At 37.3% G+C, this 19,445-nt stretch overlaps 1 protein-coding gene across 1 annotated transcript in view; it reads right to left on the bottom strand.

Annotated features, from left to right (window-relative positions):
* LOC111264495 (uncharacterized) overlaps window positions 1-19,445 on the bottom strand; it is an 89,887-nt gene that overhangs the window by 69,236 nt on the left and 1,206 nt on the right. Inside the window, exon 2 of the mRNA XM_022840462.2 lies at window positions 3,338-3,446. Coding sequence (XP_022696197.1) covers window positions 3,338-3,425 — 88 coding nt within the window. The 5' untranslated portion in view covers window positions 3,426-3,446. The remainder of the gene's footprint in view (window positions 1-3,337; window positions 3,447-19,445) is intronic.

Raw genomic sequence — 19,445 nt, 5'->3', positions numbered from 1 at the left:
AGAGGCAAACGCATAGTCTGTAGAAATAGGAACGCCAAAAAAGTGAACGATAAGACAAGGCAAAAGATACGGGAAATTCTGGAAATCGTACGTAGGACAGCATCTTAAAAACCTTAATTGTTGCCTGATTTCACAGTTGTAACCCACCCTCATACGACCACGCGGTAAAATTTAATTTAATTTAATAAGGGAAACGTCAGAAATAATTTTATGGGTAAAATGTCTCCTAATGTCTCGATTAAGATCCGAATAGATATTGTCAAGCTGACAGGAGCTGATGACTTTTGCAAATAACAACGATGAAACAAAACTATGTACTAACTAGCAAGAAGCAATTAGAAGATAGACTACCAGATCGTAATCTGCGGCTATAAATAATCGTTCCTAATTCTTGCTTATCCTATTCACTACCATTTTCTACATTCGCTAATCGTCCATATTTGATAATAGAATAATTTGCTCTTTTAAAAAGAAAAGCTACCAAAAGCGCAATTGTATAGCTAGTAATTATTGAACGTTTTAATAACAGCCCTAGGCAGGTCGATGTCGCTACTCAGAGCTGTTAGGTTCCTGTTCAGCAACGCCCTAAACATTCAGTAATGCAATAGACTTGAAGCTAAGTTACAAGACGGTCATAAGTCCTTGTTGCTAAAGACGCAGACGAGCGCAGCCGACTAGCTTTCTGCTAACTTCGTTGTATAAGCGAGAACACCATCTTACTGAAAGACGAATGGGCTATCATTCAACACAGTAGTCCACAGTTTCTTCAGTTTTCAGAATATTCAAATGAACGTTTTTGATAACGGATATGGCTTTCGGTGGGATTATCTCTTTAACTACACGGAACACCCAGAACAAGAACATGGGCTGGAATTGGGTTTTGCCTACGAACAGGATATTTTCTGTGTCGAAGGTAGGCCAGCATCATACAGATTTTGCATCCATGGTAATTTCTTTCTCGTTGGTAAAGGATAGAAAACTGTTCCGTTCCGTCCTTCGAAGAACCCGTGATTGAGTAGTATAGGCCACCGATCGTGTTTCTTGGTTTATTTGTTCCCCGAAATATGTCTGAATTTGATCACACAGAACTTTTACCTGAAGTGAACAATTAGAGTCATTGTATGCATTGCCAATTCAGCCGCCAAGGCTCACCAAAATATCAGGATCATGAGAATATATTTTGATACCTTTCTATAAACTGCGGAGTCCCTACTGCAGGATTCCTGTTATTTTTTTCCCGTTTCGGAGTTCAATAATTTAGTTCTGATTTATCGCATTGTGGCTGACTATGCGGCTCATTCGCTTTCGAATACCCATGAAAAGTTATGATAACGGTGGGTATTGGTACGGTGCAAAGACACTGGAAAATAAGTGATCCTCGTCTATATTTTCAAGACGAACCTCTTACATTCGTCATTGTCAGTTTACGGGTTTGGTCAAGAAGAAGAATTTGTTTGCTTCTAACGCGCCAATATATATATCATTTGAAACCCACATTTGCAGTAGTCTTTGTACAATGTACCTTTCAACGATCCATATGTATATACGTCGCCTAACCCTAGTGTGTTCAAAAGAGCCGCGCAAGCTCTCGCAGAAACACCTGGTGAAACGTAGCGCCTTTTTTTGAACACGCAGAAAATCTCGTAAAACGAGATGTACTATACATAATCGTAATGCCTGTATCGATAGTTGCGCGAGCTCGCAAACATAACTTGAACTAAATGATGGAAAAGGAAATTAATTGCTATGATTAGTCATATTTAGAAATAATGAAAAAGGCTCAGCTGTTGAAATGCATCACCTGTACCTCATGCGGATAGCACGGTCTCTTTTAATTTCGTTTTCTGACCAGTTTGACAATGCCACCATACAGCAGTTCCATTAACACTTATTTCATGAGTAATATCCTTGTACGTTACACAATTTCGTTCATTCTAACTCAGATCCATTACAGTCATGGTTAACGGCCGCGACCGGTTGTTTTTCGTACACTTAATTGGCCTGCTTGGATTAATGAATTCGTATTAGCCCTTTGACAGCTTTGATTTAGTCTCGGCCATCATCTATTAGTTTATGACTTGGTGGTGGTAAGCCTTATTTCTATGGCTCAGTTGGCATACGGGCTTTTAATTCAAAGGAAATCATTTTGAGACAAGCTTGCCTTAGAAGGAGGCGCGAAAGCCATACTAGTGTGCTCGACAAAGATGGTCAACCTTTAAGGGGGTCGCGGTAAACCAACTTGCCAGACGCGGTTAATACTGTGATGTTATCATGGGGACGCTTATTATAGACTGGTGCCTCTATTCGCCATCTGTGGAAAAAGAAAAAATGGAGCGTACGCTTTTACCACACCCTGTGGTTAGTTGGATCACACGCCTGTCCATTAAAGCAGCCCTACTGTTTTATCGAACGTTCTCCCATAACAGAAACTCTGCTTTTTTGACCTTTCTGTGATTGTCTGTCGTGCGTCAGAACTGATAAGATACGAGTGAAGCTTTAGTCTGTTGCAGCGGTAGTTGTTCCATTTTTTTGTTGCCGTATTCAACTATCATGCTTTCCTCAATTTACCTAGAACGATAGCTATATAAAAAGCAAAATTTTGGTAAAAAATAGAGAAAGCATTTCTCGTATAAAGGCAATTCATAGTTGGCAAGGATATTCTGGTAGCTTAATCTACCAGGCGGTCAGATAAACTTTCATTATTCTACTGCCGGAAACGATGTTTATTTGTACATTTAATAAGCAGTCAAGCGCATTAGCAATTAGGATTTAAGTACTAGAAGATCGATGAGAAATGATCGGTGGGAGACACACGTACGCTGTTAAGGAAAGTTGGGGCCACAGAGAAGCTGCTTAATAACTCCATGTATATGAGCATATCGATTCAGTCACTCTTATGCCTTCATTAATATACATATTAAACAACAAAATAACTGCTAAATCAGGCTGACATGTTTGTTCACAATGACTACCTCACCAAAGCAGCGATGCAGACAAGCACCGTTTTACACCTGGTCCCCAATTGTTTTGTACGACTTGACGTTTGTCTTCAATTAGATCTGCGAAACAGTAAATAAAGGCTCTGTTGCACATAGTATCAGATATGTACACTTCTAGGACAATGCATTTTCACAAACATTTGCAAACAATACGCTAAACCAGGATTTACTAGGCCGACGCAAAACGACGTTAAACACAATAAATGTGGATTTCTGCAACCGCATCTGTATCCTTAGATTACAAATGGTTCAACAAAGAACGGCATCCTATAAAATAATGCCGTATACATTCGGAAATAAATACTGATTTTACAAAATCACCGTAACGAAATACTCACCATCGCAACAGGACGTCGAACAGTCGGCTGGAAAGATAATCCCCGCCGATTTTAGAGCGACATCGCTTTTTTTTGTCAAGGCTGCCATTGTCACACCTCGTGCCTAAGTCTGGAATGAAACCATAAAACAAAAATGATTACAACTGTCTAAAACGTTTAATAATACTAGCGTGTGTGAAAGAATTTTCACAGTTATCTTGCAACTAATACAAATAGTCATGTCTGTTAAAGGCATCTGCCAATAGCCAAAAGGTAACTTGAGTCAAATACAGAGGTCCATGCAATTAATCGATAACATGCCAAAAAACGATCGTTATTCTGAAGCACATCCAATACGCACGCATTATTATAGCTGCGGGAACTTAGGGACGTCAAACACGATTAGCTATGAACCACAAGTTGTTAAGGGAAACCCTGATGATATTACTGTCGGTAATGGATTTGGGTAACTTAAAGAAGAAATATGCGACCTTTAAATTTAGCTTGAAAATAGGAAGCAACTTTGATAAACGTTACTTACTCGATAATGATTAACTGAAACGAGAAAATTAAATCTTTTATGAAAAATTACGATGCACGTATCTGCGTGCATATGTTGTATTGTTAAATAAAGTCCAAGTCAATATTGGACTCGCATACAAATGGCACGTCAAAGCGTTTTCTCTAATCTATGTCGTGCCCTGCCACTCACTGACAAGCTTGTATAATGGCATGATAGCTAAACAATATACCCTGCCGAATGCAACTTTAATATTATACATATATTTAAAGATAGTTTGCCGACAGGCGAATGTATGACGAGGAATTTTATTGGTTGTTCTAGAAACCCTGGAAAATCTCTTGACCTAGACATTTTCATTGATCATAACAAAGGTCTAAAGAAGCCTTCCAATAAAATGACGCAAACATAGCCTACTCGAAAATTGTTTTTTGATCGATTGCAAATAAAATTTCGCTACATAGGAAAACAACTTATAGCTGGAATTCTTTATTGGAAACAAAAAAATAGTATTTCGAGATGAACTTTCTGATACAATGAGAACAGAAGACTATGAAGACGGTCAGATTATCGCAGTTACGCGTAAGCAAACAATATTGTATTAGAAAGAATATAGACGCGAAACACATGTTCATAGCTTTCTCTATAAAAGATAAGCTAAGTAAAAGACTATCTTAATGCCTAAAGTCTTTTTGAATGACGCTTGCTATTTAAGATAACTCGTATAGCTACTGTTATGACACTCAGAGCGGTGGATTTAAAGCCTGGATGGACGTACAAATTGTACAAAAACTTACATATGGACTTGAGTTGAAACAATCAATGACAATAACTTCGGAAGTTCGTTAAACATTTGCTATATGATGATTAGAATACTAAATCTGGAGGAATGCCATGCCGATACTGTGTACCGCTACGGATTTATTTTAATTCTATACGGATATTTCGTTATGTTGATTAATTAGCTGGATTCACTTAATTCAACCAGCTCTGTTTCCTGTGCTGTCATACGACATTCATAGTCATCATATGGACTCCAGCTGCAACAAGCACTCCACTATTTCTATCGCAATAAAACAGCCTCTGCCAATCCAGAACGCTGGCTCTGTCGGCCTTTGTCGTGGGGGCCCTTCGTAACGTAAGCTAATAAACCACGTACAACAAGAAGCCAAATCAAGCCGCAGTAGCAGCAGATAAGACTTCATCGTTCGTTAATTGCGAAAAGTGTCGGTCTACAGGTCCATAGCAGGCCCGAGCTAAGTTAATGATGATTGCCTAACATGTTAGAATTTGTATGGGTACGAGGGGAAGAGAGAATCACATTGAACAAATACTTATATATATATATATATATATATATATATATATATACCACGCCAACGTGGTCAATGAGAAACGGTGGCGCTGATCCACATTGACACTGCCGCATTACGTATTGCGTGCTGCCACTTAAACGTTTTCGTAGCTTTGCTCAGTATCAATAATATGATCAGCAAACTGTGCGTTCATCAAAAACGATCAAAGCCACACAGAGAACGCTTTATAAACTGACGAAAAAACCTTAACAGAGCCTTCCTGACCGAACGCACGCCTAATAAACAATGAAAATTGAAATGATTTTATCGTACTGGTCATGCAGTTTTCTTAGCCAATGCGTTACGGCGAACGCTAAAGAAAACTTATTTTTCCTCGTACGTTGTATTAGCAGTTAGAGTTGCAGCAGTTATTCTGTTTGTTTACGAATTACATTATCTTTAGTTTAATGTACATTATATGTGTATAAGGTTTGTTTTAGAGGAGGTTCAATAAAAAAAAATAACGCTATACGGCCTTACGGACTTCGACCCGTGCCTGCGTGATAAGCTAACTGATTTAGTCTGTTATTATTATACTTAGTTTAACGTAAATTAGGGCATACACTAACAGTGATTTCGTTGCCAATACACTGCTACACCATATTCGTTACTTTTTTGGAATTATTTTCTAAACCTGTTTCAATATTGATTCACGTTACATGTAGCTAAACAGACTGTTGCTTCATTACAGGTCACCAACGTCTCGTTACAGGTTCCCCATAATTCCATTACCCAGTCGCAGTCGATCTATCCTCCCAACTTAGTTAGTCTTTTAGTGACTTTTAAGCCGCTTACTCTCCTCCACATATTAGACCCAAGTGTAGACAAATTACAAATTACCATTATCCCCCCCCTCCTCCCCCTCCGTCACGGGAAAAGTAACTGCTTCTCGAAGAAATGTGTTCATACGCTTGAAAAAATCGATTGAGCTGGCCGATAATTCATAAGTTATGAACTATTTCGGCATCTTATGACCAAGCCGTAAAAAATAAAAGATCAAAATTTCGCAATTCTGCGCCTGTTGTTTAGAATTCAGCGAAATTACCCTTGCGATATAAACGCTGCGTATATCCTCAACGGTTGTGGAGAAATTTTCCAAAAGGGTGACATTACGCTCTATAAGGAAAAATAATTGTTCCTGGAGAAAGAAGTGTTTATATAATCGGCCAACAATCCTAACTTCTCCTAAAATGAAACAGCCTCATCCGACTATTTAAAGGAATTTACTTGACCTAGGCAGGCAAACAAAAAAAGGCCGCAAAGTTTTAAAAGTACCTTTATCAACCGTGAAATAGATGTTATTCGATGTAAATTAAGCCAAAACGGGACGGAAGGATTCGTAGCGGGTTGAGTTTTGCTGCTGATTTACCAAATTTGAATCGTTAATATATCAGCCAGTCTGGCGACAACAATAGCGACCTGGTAAGTGCAACTGGATTACTCTTCCTGCGCACCATTGGGTTGCTTGACCGTTCTTCTAGTTAGATTCAAGTCATGTCTGAGATAATATGAATCAAGTTGACGCTAGTGTCATTCGACAGCTGAGATTTAGCAATAGATGTACCGCAATCTGATGTGTAATGTCTGTACTCATACTAACGATAGAGCGCTTCGAGGATGAATGAAATTTCAGTACAAGTCCGTTATAGTTCAGAAGTTTATTACGACTGGCTTGCTTGCATTTTTGCTGTTTATGGTCAAAATGTGTTATCAGGAAAACCGACCAAAAATTACTGTGTCGCTGGTAATTTTCGTTCTGATAATTTTGATGTAGAAGATGCTTCTCGCACTGGTAGGCTATTTAGAAAAAGAGTCGATGAAATTATTGCGAAGATGAACAAGACCATCTAACAATGCGTTCGTATAGGAACTAACACTTACCACCCAGTTATAAACCACTTAAAGAAATAAATCACTAATGACAAAGAAAATGATGCTAAAATAAAAAGGAAACATGTGTCCTGACATGCTGCCGCCTACCAAAACGATCGATTCGAATTTCTCTTGATAAGATTACTAAGATTTTAACAAACAATTGAAAAAAATCTACCAGATCTAGTAAACAGAATAAGCGTCGTCTTTTAGCATGACAAAGCCGGACCACATACGTCTTTAATTACTTGGTAAGAACTGAAAAAATTTGATTGGAGAATTTTAATGCATTCGCCGCACAGCCCGGATCTTGCGCTATCAGACTGTCATCGGTCTCTACTGAACTCTCTTAATGGAGTTTTAATAGGGAGATGCAAGTGTCCAATTTTTCGTCTACAAATTACAGAAGCTCTACGATGACGAAACTATGGTTGCCAGACAAGTGGACGAAGATCACTAATTAAAATCTCGTAAATCAAGTTTAGTAATATTACTATTAGTAAACTATCCAAATAGCTTACCTCAATTTTTTAAACAGTCAATACTTTTTCGACCACCCAGTATTATTTCCGCTAGGTTAGCCGTATTACCAACAATTCAAATTCGACTCGCCCCGTTACCGCTTGGCAGTTATTCAATCAGCCTGTCATTCCAATATGAACGCATCCGATCTGAAAAACGTGTACCCTGTAGCTAAATAAAACGTGTAGACCGACATCTGTTTCCAAATCTCTTAAGGTCCCACAGTACTGGTTGCGTTATCCTGTTGAGTTAATCCCATTTTCCTGATTCACTTGCTCGAACGGCAGTAATTATTTCATTGTAGTTGCCGTGCTTTATGTATTCTGTATCTCCATTGGAACTTGTTTCTATGCTATCCCGCAGTCATGCTATCAGTCTGGTCTTTTGATACGGGTTTCATCTAAACTATCAGAAACCAATGCTCGATAATTTACAGACACCTTTAGAGACTTCCTTTTACTGTGTTCGTCGGACCTAGCCGCATAAACTCTGTCATACTATTACCACTTTCTGCTGAAAACGCATTCTAATACCCTTGTCTAGTGACACCTGCTGGAACTGTGACACCACTAACTTAGTGGCTTGAAAATAATCCCTCACCACATACTTCTGCATGAGACAGCAATTGAACTGAACTTCAAAATAGCCAATCAAAAAAACTTTTACTCAATTTGTAGATATAAAATTAACCTTTGGTGCGACACATGGCCCTAGTTTAATTTCTCAATGATGCCAAACCCAGTTAATCTCACCATCCCATTAGACTCATTTCTAATGAATCCCAACTGCTTGAGCGTTGGGTTTCTGTTGTGCTCGCCAGATAATCATCAGCCTGGATCAGCAGTAGTACGAGTGTCGGATCTAATGCAACCCTTAGCTTTGTGAGGTATCGAATATATGAATTTTCTCATCGTGTTCAGCAACAGCACGACGGTCTGGTCGATCCATAATTTGTCAACGGTACGCAATGCCGTCTTGCATTGTTGGCCAGACAGAGTACTAGACGTAACATCTTTTAGCACAACTTAGAACGAAGCACGAATGCATTACATTGTTCCTTACTGCACAGTTTCCTGGCAAGTGTTCAACTTCGATAGAGGTGGGCACAGCTGTCTATGCAGCATAATAGCCTTACAAAATCAGCTTTACGGCCGCCGCTTGACACTAACCAAGCTTGTTGTCTTATGCTAGCTGATATCGGATCAAGAAAAGCTGCATAGCGCACTAGGTGTAGGAAGAAATGGCCCGTGCAGGAAAGTAAGCATGTGTCGGATCAGGTCCACAATAGAACCAGCTATTCCCAGGCGCTCCATCGACGCTAAGAGGACGGATAAACACTCTATCCTAGATTTTTTTAGTAGTTATTAGAAGTGGATAGTAGGTATGTATGGGTTAGGATGGGGACGGCGGATGATGACAGATAAAATGCAGGATAAGAAAAGATAGTAGATATAAATAGACTAGGCTAGATCAACTAGATAGACCCTCTGTCTCGCTTCGTGTCTCTTTCGCCATTAATTCATTTATCTAATCTGACTCATTAATATTACGCTTAATACGACGTAATTAACTTGGCTAAGTACACATCAGCACTTATCTTGTTGCAATTATCCCGCCTCAACTAACCCGTTTCTCTTTTTATGTTATGCATTAAGCCATTCTAATACTAATAAATTTGTAGTTGTAAATCGCCGTTTCAAATACCAGCTAATTTGAAAGCTACATCATTATTTGTCTTTAGCAATATTAACCAAAAATAATTAGTGGAATGTTGTAGTACGCATTTTGAATGGCGAATATATCGCCATGACAACAACTAACCCCACTGTTCAAATCTTTAGGTGTATACGATGCCTAATAGCTTCTGAGATTACTGTTAATTTAAAAAATTCTACGTCAAACCTATATTTCCAATTAGAATACATCCTAAAAGTACCCAGGTAGCGCCAGATAACAACTCTATCCATAAAACCAAAGGTAAACAAAATCACATGACACAGTAATCTTATTTAGACCTAGGTCAAAAAAGCATTTTCATCTTATTTTTCGAAAACTTACTAATTACGAAGAATGTAACCTTACTGACGTTGTAATTAAAATAACTGTCATCACTTACAATTTAAATTCGGATAAAAACGCGCGGCTTACAATTGGTATAAGACAGACTTGGCATTTTTGGCGAGTGTGACAGGAAACCCTAAAAATTGGCTCTTGGTTTGCGCAAAGATTCCGTTCCTAATTATAGTGTCGGAAATATGATTTTTTGTAGCCATTCTGACAGCAAAATTACTTTCATTACAGCTTAATTTTATAGAGGGTAAATAAATCTACAAGAAGCACTTAAATAATTAGATTTCAACATTTAAGCGCCATTTCGTGATGCTTTTGTCCCCTTTTAAGTCTGTACTGCTGCTTGTTTTTATATTGACAAAAATGCCGTTGCCGATTCGTCCGGTCAGAGATACTGCTCAGCAAAAACACTACAATGCATAACACCGCGCATTGCTCAAAGCATATTCCATTATGTCACCAACAGACGCACGTAGCGACTAGCAAATAGAAGCCTAGTGTACCACAGTGTGATGAAACCCATGTAACTTGTAAGATGTAATAATACGTCCGTTAGTCTTGTTCGCACTTCTCCAAACACCATCGGTCATCGTTCTCGCATTATAAAAGTCGTGATCAATTTGCGCCATCTTCCTCTTCCAACTAATAAACTCCAAAGGAGTGGGGCAGTGAGAAGCTTAAATCTGCGTTTTAGATTCTCTACAAATAGCGGTCTGTCGTCTAAAAAGTGTACGTATCTGTTTGACGATGAGCGGTGTCATCCCATGGTGTTTCAGGAACGCAGATTCATTTTAATCGGATTTTTCAGTTCTGCTAAAAAGAGGTGTTCCCATAATATGTACCCGTGACGTACTTGCAAAAGCTCGGTCGTTCGTAGGTAACATCACATTTCTGCATCATATTAACGACGTGATTCAAGGTTGTTCTGCATGGAATTGTCACCGGTAACGAGAAGTGATGTCTTCAATATCGATATAAAGCAGAAAAAGGAACAAGGACTTCCCGGGGATGCGCTTAAGATCAGAGTTGAGCTAGAGCTCTATTCCAAAATGACAATGATTTGCGTTTAATAGACAACGTAAAATAATTTCCCCCCACAATAATATCACGCCGCACATGGAAAAGATTATCAAAGCCGTTTTGCACCAGCTCCAATACGAAATTCATATTCTGCCGATTTTTCGGCCACTAACAAATCAAACTATTAAAAAAAAAAAAACGTAGATTTTACAGTGAAAACGGCTCTAAAACTGGACTAAACGTGTCCTGGAATATCAGACCTGAAAATGTATCGCGAGAAAGAAAAGGTTAGTTTGCTTCGATCAATATAGAGATTGGAGAGATCCAAGGACGATAATGTTAAATATATGATAAATTTGTTACTTAAAGTTAAATGAAACGCTGCATTTTCTTGATCGATGTAAAGATGGACTTTATGTATCTACGCTTCTCTACAAATTCGTAATAGCAAGGTTACACGAAACGCTACAATCTAATCGAGCAGTCTCTTATGGCCACGTACAACTTATGGCTTATTCCTGTACAAGAATCAAGTAACCTATCTTCTTCACAACTAACAAACTAGAGGATCGCATCAGTTTAGAAGAAGCACTTCATCGTATGTAAAGCATTTATTTTCTACACGCGGACGAAATTACTCTAGATAATACGCAGGGCTTTGAATTGAGAAGCAGTAGGTGTTATGAGCGACTACTGAGACGTTAGATAAATACGCAAATCGTACAAACAGAAGACATATTCTAATAAATGCCCTTTAATGAATAAATAAGAGAAAAAAATTATCAAACAACAATCCTGAAAGATAATTTGTTTTTGGATACACAAAATGTTAGCCACTTACATTACGCTCATTTTAAAACATGCGTTACAGCACTAAAAAAACTCATTAGATTTATAAATTGCGTAAACGATGTGCTGTATAATTTTTTTAAGAAGTACATACGAGGCTAATCGAACCAGGTATTTTTATTTGGAGCAAATAAGAAAATATATATACATATACATGCTACTAACCTACACAGTTTTGATGTGCATGGATTAACTGTGTGATCTGGCATTGTAGTTGAATATCTACCACGGAAACCGGAAACAATCTCAGTTATGAATGGCCCGTTACAGATGTTGAAAAATGTCAACGCGAAATGATGCTCAACTCTAACCAAAGCTATCTTGACTTTTATGCACACCATGCTATTAGTCTTAGAAAAATTGAGAGGAAATATTTTATGAAACTATACCAAGTGTATAGTTTCGTAACGCAATACGTAAAGAAGAGCTCCGTTGCACAGATTAATCACAGCTGAAACGCGACACGAACCTACAGGTGTCCTAATATTAATTAATTCGCCATTAAATACAAAAATATCGTGTGGTCTGAACCCTTAGATAGCAAATGATCAGAACGAGGTCATACGAAAACAAAGTGTGCTCTATTTTATTATTATTAATTATATTTGATTGTCCTTAATATAGCCTATTATGCCCACAAAAAAGCCTCAAGCTCATGTACTGCATTCGTGTAATAACTAAAAGATTTCCATTCAGTTTCATTTAACTAGTTTAGGTTTATTATCTCCAAAATATACACACGCGTATTAGGATCCTCTAGACAATCCGAAAAATTACTGCATAATATTTAGCCAAATATCAGCAAAAATTTGTGAGCGGACGAGTGGACCAGGGGCCTACGTGTGACTTATATGTTTAATCATAATTTATAGCTGGCTTTCTTATGAAAAAGTTCTCGTTGTACTATGGATAATAATAATAATAATGAAGGTGTTTTCAGTAAGTGTTAAGGATTAGGAACAATACAACACCCGTGATTACTATGCAGAACATACTTTTCACTTGCTATGTGGAGCTGGATACAAAAACGCAAATCGACGAGCGAAACAAAGAAACTCAATCTCAAACGTTATCATAGTATTCTTAAAAGAGAAAATTACGATGTTATTAGAAGAGCGCCACTGGCAATGAAAATGGGTTTATCGTGCCTATGTTGATAGCCGTACAGAGTTTGTTCAAATTCGACAGAGGAATGTTTTTTCCATTATCAAAAGCAAGCTGGCTTAATCTATCCATCTGCAGAGCTCAAGGAGCAAACACTTTGCCACTCACTATTGACTAATATCAAGATTTTGTTGGTTAGTACAATTAGCGTCCGACATTTCGTTGTCCTAAATTTGGGTCTATTCGATGAAATGGACACAACAAACTAAAGCTTCTCGCACAGAGAAGAGTCAAAGTGCATTGGAATAATGACAACAACGAGCCAGAATGTAGGCTAGGAATTGACTGTAAGGTTTTCGGTACTTTTTAGCTTGTCTTTTGTAATGGTCAGAAAAGGCGTTTGTAGTAATTACGTGCTCACGTGAATTTTCAATAGAAGTGGAGCTAAAATATCGTATAGTTAAAATATCGTATAAGTACATCCATTATGCACGTTATAGAGTTTACACATCTAACGTAAAACAAATCAATGAAATGTCTTTTATTGCACGAAACTCTGACAATATTACGAAATAATCCAAATCGATAAATCTTTTCTGGTCTGATAATAGATCTGAAGCACCAAGTTTAACCAGCCTGTCACTTATACACTATCCGTAGAAGTCCGCAAACCTATAATTACAAAGTCAGTAGTTCCTATTGTAGATAATTTTTACTATGGCAACGATGTACTACAAAAAATATAATATGGAATATATCGAAATGCGTTTTTGAAAAGTACGTTCACGCACTTTTCATCTTAGATAGACATATCTATAGTTGAGACACCACAACCTGAAGCGTTCTGAGAGTGAACAATTCCTCAATTTGTTAAAAGGCCCGTGCTAATCTGCCAATGTGCATTCCCCTAAACCGTCGTAAACGAAACATCTGTTAAATCCTTAACACCCTGAGCTGCTTATATCATCAAAGTTCGCACATACGGAGGCCAACGTCAAATGCTTTGAAACAAGTATAACGCAGTCATTGTAATTCTGAGCCTTCTTCTAATACTATACGATAGAAGATGTCGTCGTATAACTTTGTCGGATCAAATTGATTCGTTTAATCAAGCTCAGCTAAGAATGCTTGAAGCATGGAATTTAATTTGAAAAATAATAATCCTTTCTAAGATCATTTGCCATCTCTAAGCGTCGGAACGTGCGCCTTAATCGAGAATATGCATATATATATATATATATATATATATAATTCCAACTGCAGCTCGATGTTTTATATATTTAATTTCGACTCCTGTTAGTATTCTCATTGGAATACAAATTAATTAGTGGTATATATCATTTAACCACTGCAGAAGAGTGTCACATATAACAAACTATAGGTTACATTATATTGTTATTATATTACAAACTCAAGTTATATACTAAGTTTTATGTAAACGTAGGTCGGCAGTCACATACTATATGGAGTTCATTGTATAAATAAATTTATTAGAGTTTGAGTTTAATTTTCAATACCTAAAATATTTTGTACGTATCTTTATAAGCTACCTTTGTCTACATCTACCCTTCAATTTAGTTCGACGATTATTGTTTGTTTGCTTATTCAATCACAGTTGCCGTTTAAAATAATCTGCAACTGATTTAAAGCTAACAACTGGAAGCTTTTTCTAGTTTATTCGCCTGAATGCTTTCCATCCAAGTAAAAATAGATACCAAAATGTTAACCGGAAAACCTGTATTAGTGAGTAAATGAGCAGTATATGTCTTGATAAATATAAATTATTATAAATCGCTCTGCCGTCTAGAATGTGCATTATTATTATTGATAGCGTGTGTACATAAAAATTGTGTTCAAGCACTGTCTTGGTTGCTAACGCTGGAAGACGTTATCAGCCTACACACAGCTTACATCATGTTCTCGGACAGAATGGTTACCCTGCGGAGCTTTAAGCCTTTTATACCGTAGGGGTGAGGTTGTCCATTTGTATATTCAATTCCTGTAGTTGTGTGAATATATATTAGAAATAAATATATATAACCTGAAAATAACGGCTGTCAACACGAGGATTCGAACTGCAGCTTCTCTGTTACTAGGCTGTACTGCATACGCCTCCGCCACAGAACCACGCAACACATACACACCTTTGAACCAGTAAAGCAGCGGACAGCCGACAACAGCGCCATACGAGGACTTCTAACGAATTTCTCAGGTTAAACATTGAAGTCTACAAAGCTCACAATGTAATATCAGTAGCGACAACACAAACGCAAAGGCGTTCACTAGGTTCCAACAAGAGTATAATGTATGCAATCCAGATGAACGGAGGCAGGTACAAGGCGGTTACTTCTCATAGCCCCAACCAAATTTGAATAGATGGACGGTTGGGTCAACAGCGGCATGGGCAAAGCAGTTAGTGCGCATCTCTTTGAGTGCGTTGCCATGGTAACCATTTGGATATAGCCACCCCTGGTTCACATTTCGGCGTTAGTAGATGGCTACTCTTGCATGCTATTATTGCGCCGTTTAATAGGCGTGTTGGAAAAAAACTAGACCTAGTTAAACCAATCGTACGAACTGCATAGCCAACGAGCAAATAGCCGAAAGATACATGGGACATAGTGCTAATACTTGGCAATGTAAGTCTACCCTTCAGGGCCTTAGAGGGAACTGAAGTAGGCCCCCTTCTCCCCTTTGGTAGACCGCCTGGTAATATCTCACGGTTCAGATTCGCGGTCACTTAGTACACAAACGTAATGGCTAAAAATCAGTCAGTCGTAGTAGCCATATTCACAAGCAATTAGCTTCTTATAAATTACGAAGGGTATGATGTCTTTTAGCGTCGTACTATACTGCTTTCAGCCGTCATCTCTTGTCACCTGCAACGCATACGATTCCTATTGAAAAAAATATACGTTTTCAAATTGTTGATCCATCATCCAGCATAAGAATTAACCACTAGTTTAGTTCGCTCTATTGGTTTATACACTAAGAAGTCGAGCACCAAGATTACTTACGATCTTGTGCAATGCGCGTTCATATATACACAAGCCTATGATCTAGCGGAAACATTATATAAAAAGTTCTCCTAACTTTATAGAAGCATCGTACAGTTTGATAGTTAATTTCATTTTATTGCACTTATCCTTATTTTGTTGCTAAGGCGGAAAATTCTCAACGCTCACAGGTTTGCAACGGAAAATGTCCATTACACGGTGGGAATAAATTCTGAATATATACTACGAGTAGAGAATGGGTCCCCAGTAAATCAAACATAACTGCACGATGAGCTTAGACTGTAGCTCAAAACATTCGATAGAAGCACTTCAGTCTCAGCCAGGAATCGAGCAAACGAGCTCAATAAAATATCCTAGAATCACCCCAAAGTATAAAAAATTAAAGGGACTCGAGAATATGCGATATCACAGCGTTTATAAAAATTGTCAGAGATATAAAATAAACTTGCAACATTGTTCATAATATGGAAAACATTCTGATTAGTTTGTACCTAATTGAAATTTTGATCTCTCAGATTGACCGAAACTGCCTTTTTTTTTTGTCTGATTAAGGCAAACAAACTTGAGGCGAACAACACAAATAAATGAACCACTTCTCGATCTTTTCGTTAAGCTCGAAATACAGCTAAAAACTGCATACGCATCGCATCTCAATATATTCAAAGTGTGTCTATTTCTATTACAATACGAATTTACCTAACTCAATCAAATTTATTTACTAAACCTTGTCAAATAGCACACCACCTTGTTTAAACATTAAGTAAACAGATATAAGATTGTTGATCAGGATGGGAACGGTTTTACGCACTCCTAGTTCACTATCCCCATAAAGTTATCATGGGTAGTTCGGCCTCGCGAGAGAAGAAAATTTCTTCTTGTTACTTCAGTAGCTCTGGTATAAAATAGGAGATCCAGTAATGCAGAACAGCTAATATTTATAGTGAATATAGAACGATGTTGTAATTACAGAGTAACATTTGATATTCAAGTCGCCATTTAACTAACATTTAGATACACAATACTCGTTTTAACTTATGGTCTCAGCTTATAGTAGAAATGTTGAAGCCTTTACAAATAGTCGACCACAAATTTTTTGAAGGCCATGCTGGTACCTTCCCACAATCTGTCTATGTCCTTATATACGCGTACACTCGCAGACATAGAATAATTATCTTCAGCAATACGAACACTTCCACTCAGGCTCCTATGAAAACTAATACATTGATCAAGGAACCAAGTGATCAAGGAACACTCATAATATTTCAAATATTAAATAATATATTTCCTTATCTATGTGGTAAATGTGTCGTTTTTGACGGTCATATTTATGCAATGTAACTTTCGTTTACGTCGATCACAGTTTCAATTCGGGATCCAAATCGTTCACACGTACCATCTTCGAAATATTCTTCTTCTAATCCGCAAATGACTTTTCAATGGTAACATTGTATTAAGCGAATTAGTGTAGAACTATTGGAAAAAGCTTTAATGAGCTACATAAAACAAATGTGGCAGATTTAGATTTCAGGCTGGTAGCACGCCAAAAACGCTAAGACTCAAGGCAACGGAAAAGTACAAAAAGTGCGAAAAGGCTCAAAAAATTTGAAAAATACTAGCTGCTAGAGTTCATCTGGATGACGTAAATAAAAAATGATACTTTCTTCTGGAAAACGGTCGCTAATTGCGAGATCAACAATCTAGGATTATATAAACAGCTTTGCGAGAAACTTTGATTACTTGTATCTAAATCTAAAAATTCTTCCGATTTGATTTGCGAAAATATTTTTCGGATTTTTTGACAATGCACGTATACTGCACACGCCATCGATTTCGTGCAGAGAGCAAAGATTTTTTTTCTTAATGGAATCCGTCCCGCATAAAGAGATTAAACGATTGCTGATTCTCCTTCAATAAACGATGAAAATGTATTCTGCCTTGTCTGTCAGTTCTGTTTAAATCCTCCTTAAAGCCTCGAATCAGGCTCATATTAATTAAAATGTACATTTTCAACAAGTTAACTTGTAATAAAACGTACATATTTTCATTACATATTCTTGTTTTTCATTTCTATGACCATAAGCATAAAATAAAAAGGTAAGATTAACCCCAATTATTATTATTAATAGTGCTAAAATTATTTTCGTAATAATCATAATAAATAAAGCTGATCGTCAGCGCGTTTTTGCTCAGAGGGGTACACGGCTTTCATTTTAGTTTTTAACATTGGCACCCATTCTTCGTTGACTTCACTTTATAGAAGCTTAGAGAAGGAATGAGGAAAGACTTAGACAGGCCAAGTACAAAAATGGGCAGGTTTATTAAAACGTTTCCATGGATGTTTGAAATTTAAGCCCTTATCGCATATATTTATATTATTTTTTGGATATACAGGTATCATAAATAGGACTTACCTAACATATTAAAAATATGTCGGCCTCCTAGTGCGATCAAATATTTGAAAGCCCAGTGAATTATATTATTATTATTATGCTATTCGTGATCTAGTTTATTTTTAATCTAAAAAAGTAGCTACCATTTTAATGTATGGGGCAGCTTTTGAAATGGGTATCTGACAGAATATATAGTACTACAGTCAAAAGTATGTTGTGGAAGCGCCATAGCAAAAAACTACGGGTCAAATTAAAATTAAATATAAGTTCAGCAACAATAATTCAACATATTTTCATCACAATTCCTATAGTTATTGTATATTGCCACTGTGAACATAGAACTATTTCTTACACTGCTATAGCAGAGAACATCGGTTGTAACAATAGGTGGTGAACGCCAGGCAAGTCTAACGGCAGAAACAGCTATAGTTCTCCGAATGTCGCATTTGTCAACAACAACTTGTCTGTTCTGAATGCATTTTTATGCCTCCTCCACCGGCGGTTTGCCTACTAAAGCTGTGCAGGACTATTTCGCTGTTTTCTGCCACAGTATTAACGCTACCTACGGTAGCTGTTGACATCGAGCATGAACTGTGAAATGCGTGCCATAGTGAAATTTAGCACAATCCCATCCTTCGATTGTTCTTTATCTTGTTCCATCGCCCCTACCCCTTTACCTTCTATACCTACCTTCGAAATAAAATATCGACATCGTCACATTTGAGGGAATGAGTGTCTATTTGACAGATAAATAAAAAAACATTAAACACTTTTTGTTTTTCTATTGACACACGCAAAATTGAGGCAGGATTGCTTGTTGCCCAAGAGAACGAAAAGAAAACTCTATGCTGGTGAATATATACACACACAAGTACAAAGTGGTTAGAAAGGAAACGCGTGTGACAGCTGGAAATATGTTCGAGTCGCCGGATTTCTTTGGAAGAAAACTTCCTTCCTTATATAGAACTATTCATTGTTCTTATAATGAAGATACCTAGCGGTGGTGTATATGCATGATACACATGAATGAGCGTTTCCATTATAATTTTATTATGTTCCCATAAAGCTAAACGTTAATAACTGACAAAAATCTATTGCATATATAACTAGACTCGAAAAGTGCTTCTAACTACGAAGAGGTAACTGTAATTCATTTTCATGTTATGTGATGTATTAATATTCCAATCATATATATATTTAAATCTTGATCTGTGCCTAATGCAAAAAACGTAGTCTAGAGAATTAACTATGTAGAAGTGTTGTCTTTTCAAACTATATATATATATATATATAACGATCTCATGATGCCCAACTTTCTTAAATCACGAGATCTATTTGTCGAGCACTCAATGCAAAGCAGGCAAGAAGGGTGTAGTAAAGTTTTAACCATTAGAAATTTAGAACGTTCGT

This window comes from Varroa jacobsoni, unplaced genomic scaffold, assembly GCF_002532875.2.
Source record: "Varroa jacobsoni isolate VJ856 unplaced genomic scaffold, vjacob_1.0 scaffold_867, whole genome shotgun sequence".
In the NCBI taxonomy this organism is placed as follows: Eukaryota; Metazoa; Arthropoda; class Arachnida; order Mesostigmata; family Varroidae; genus Varroa; species Varroa jacobsoni.
Note: the sequence above shows the minus strand (reverse complement) of the source record. Positions and strands in the feature narration are given on the sequence as shown.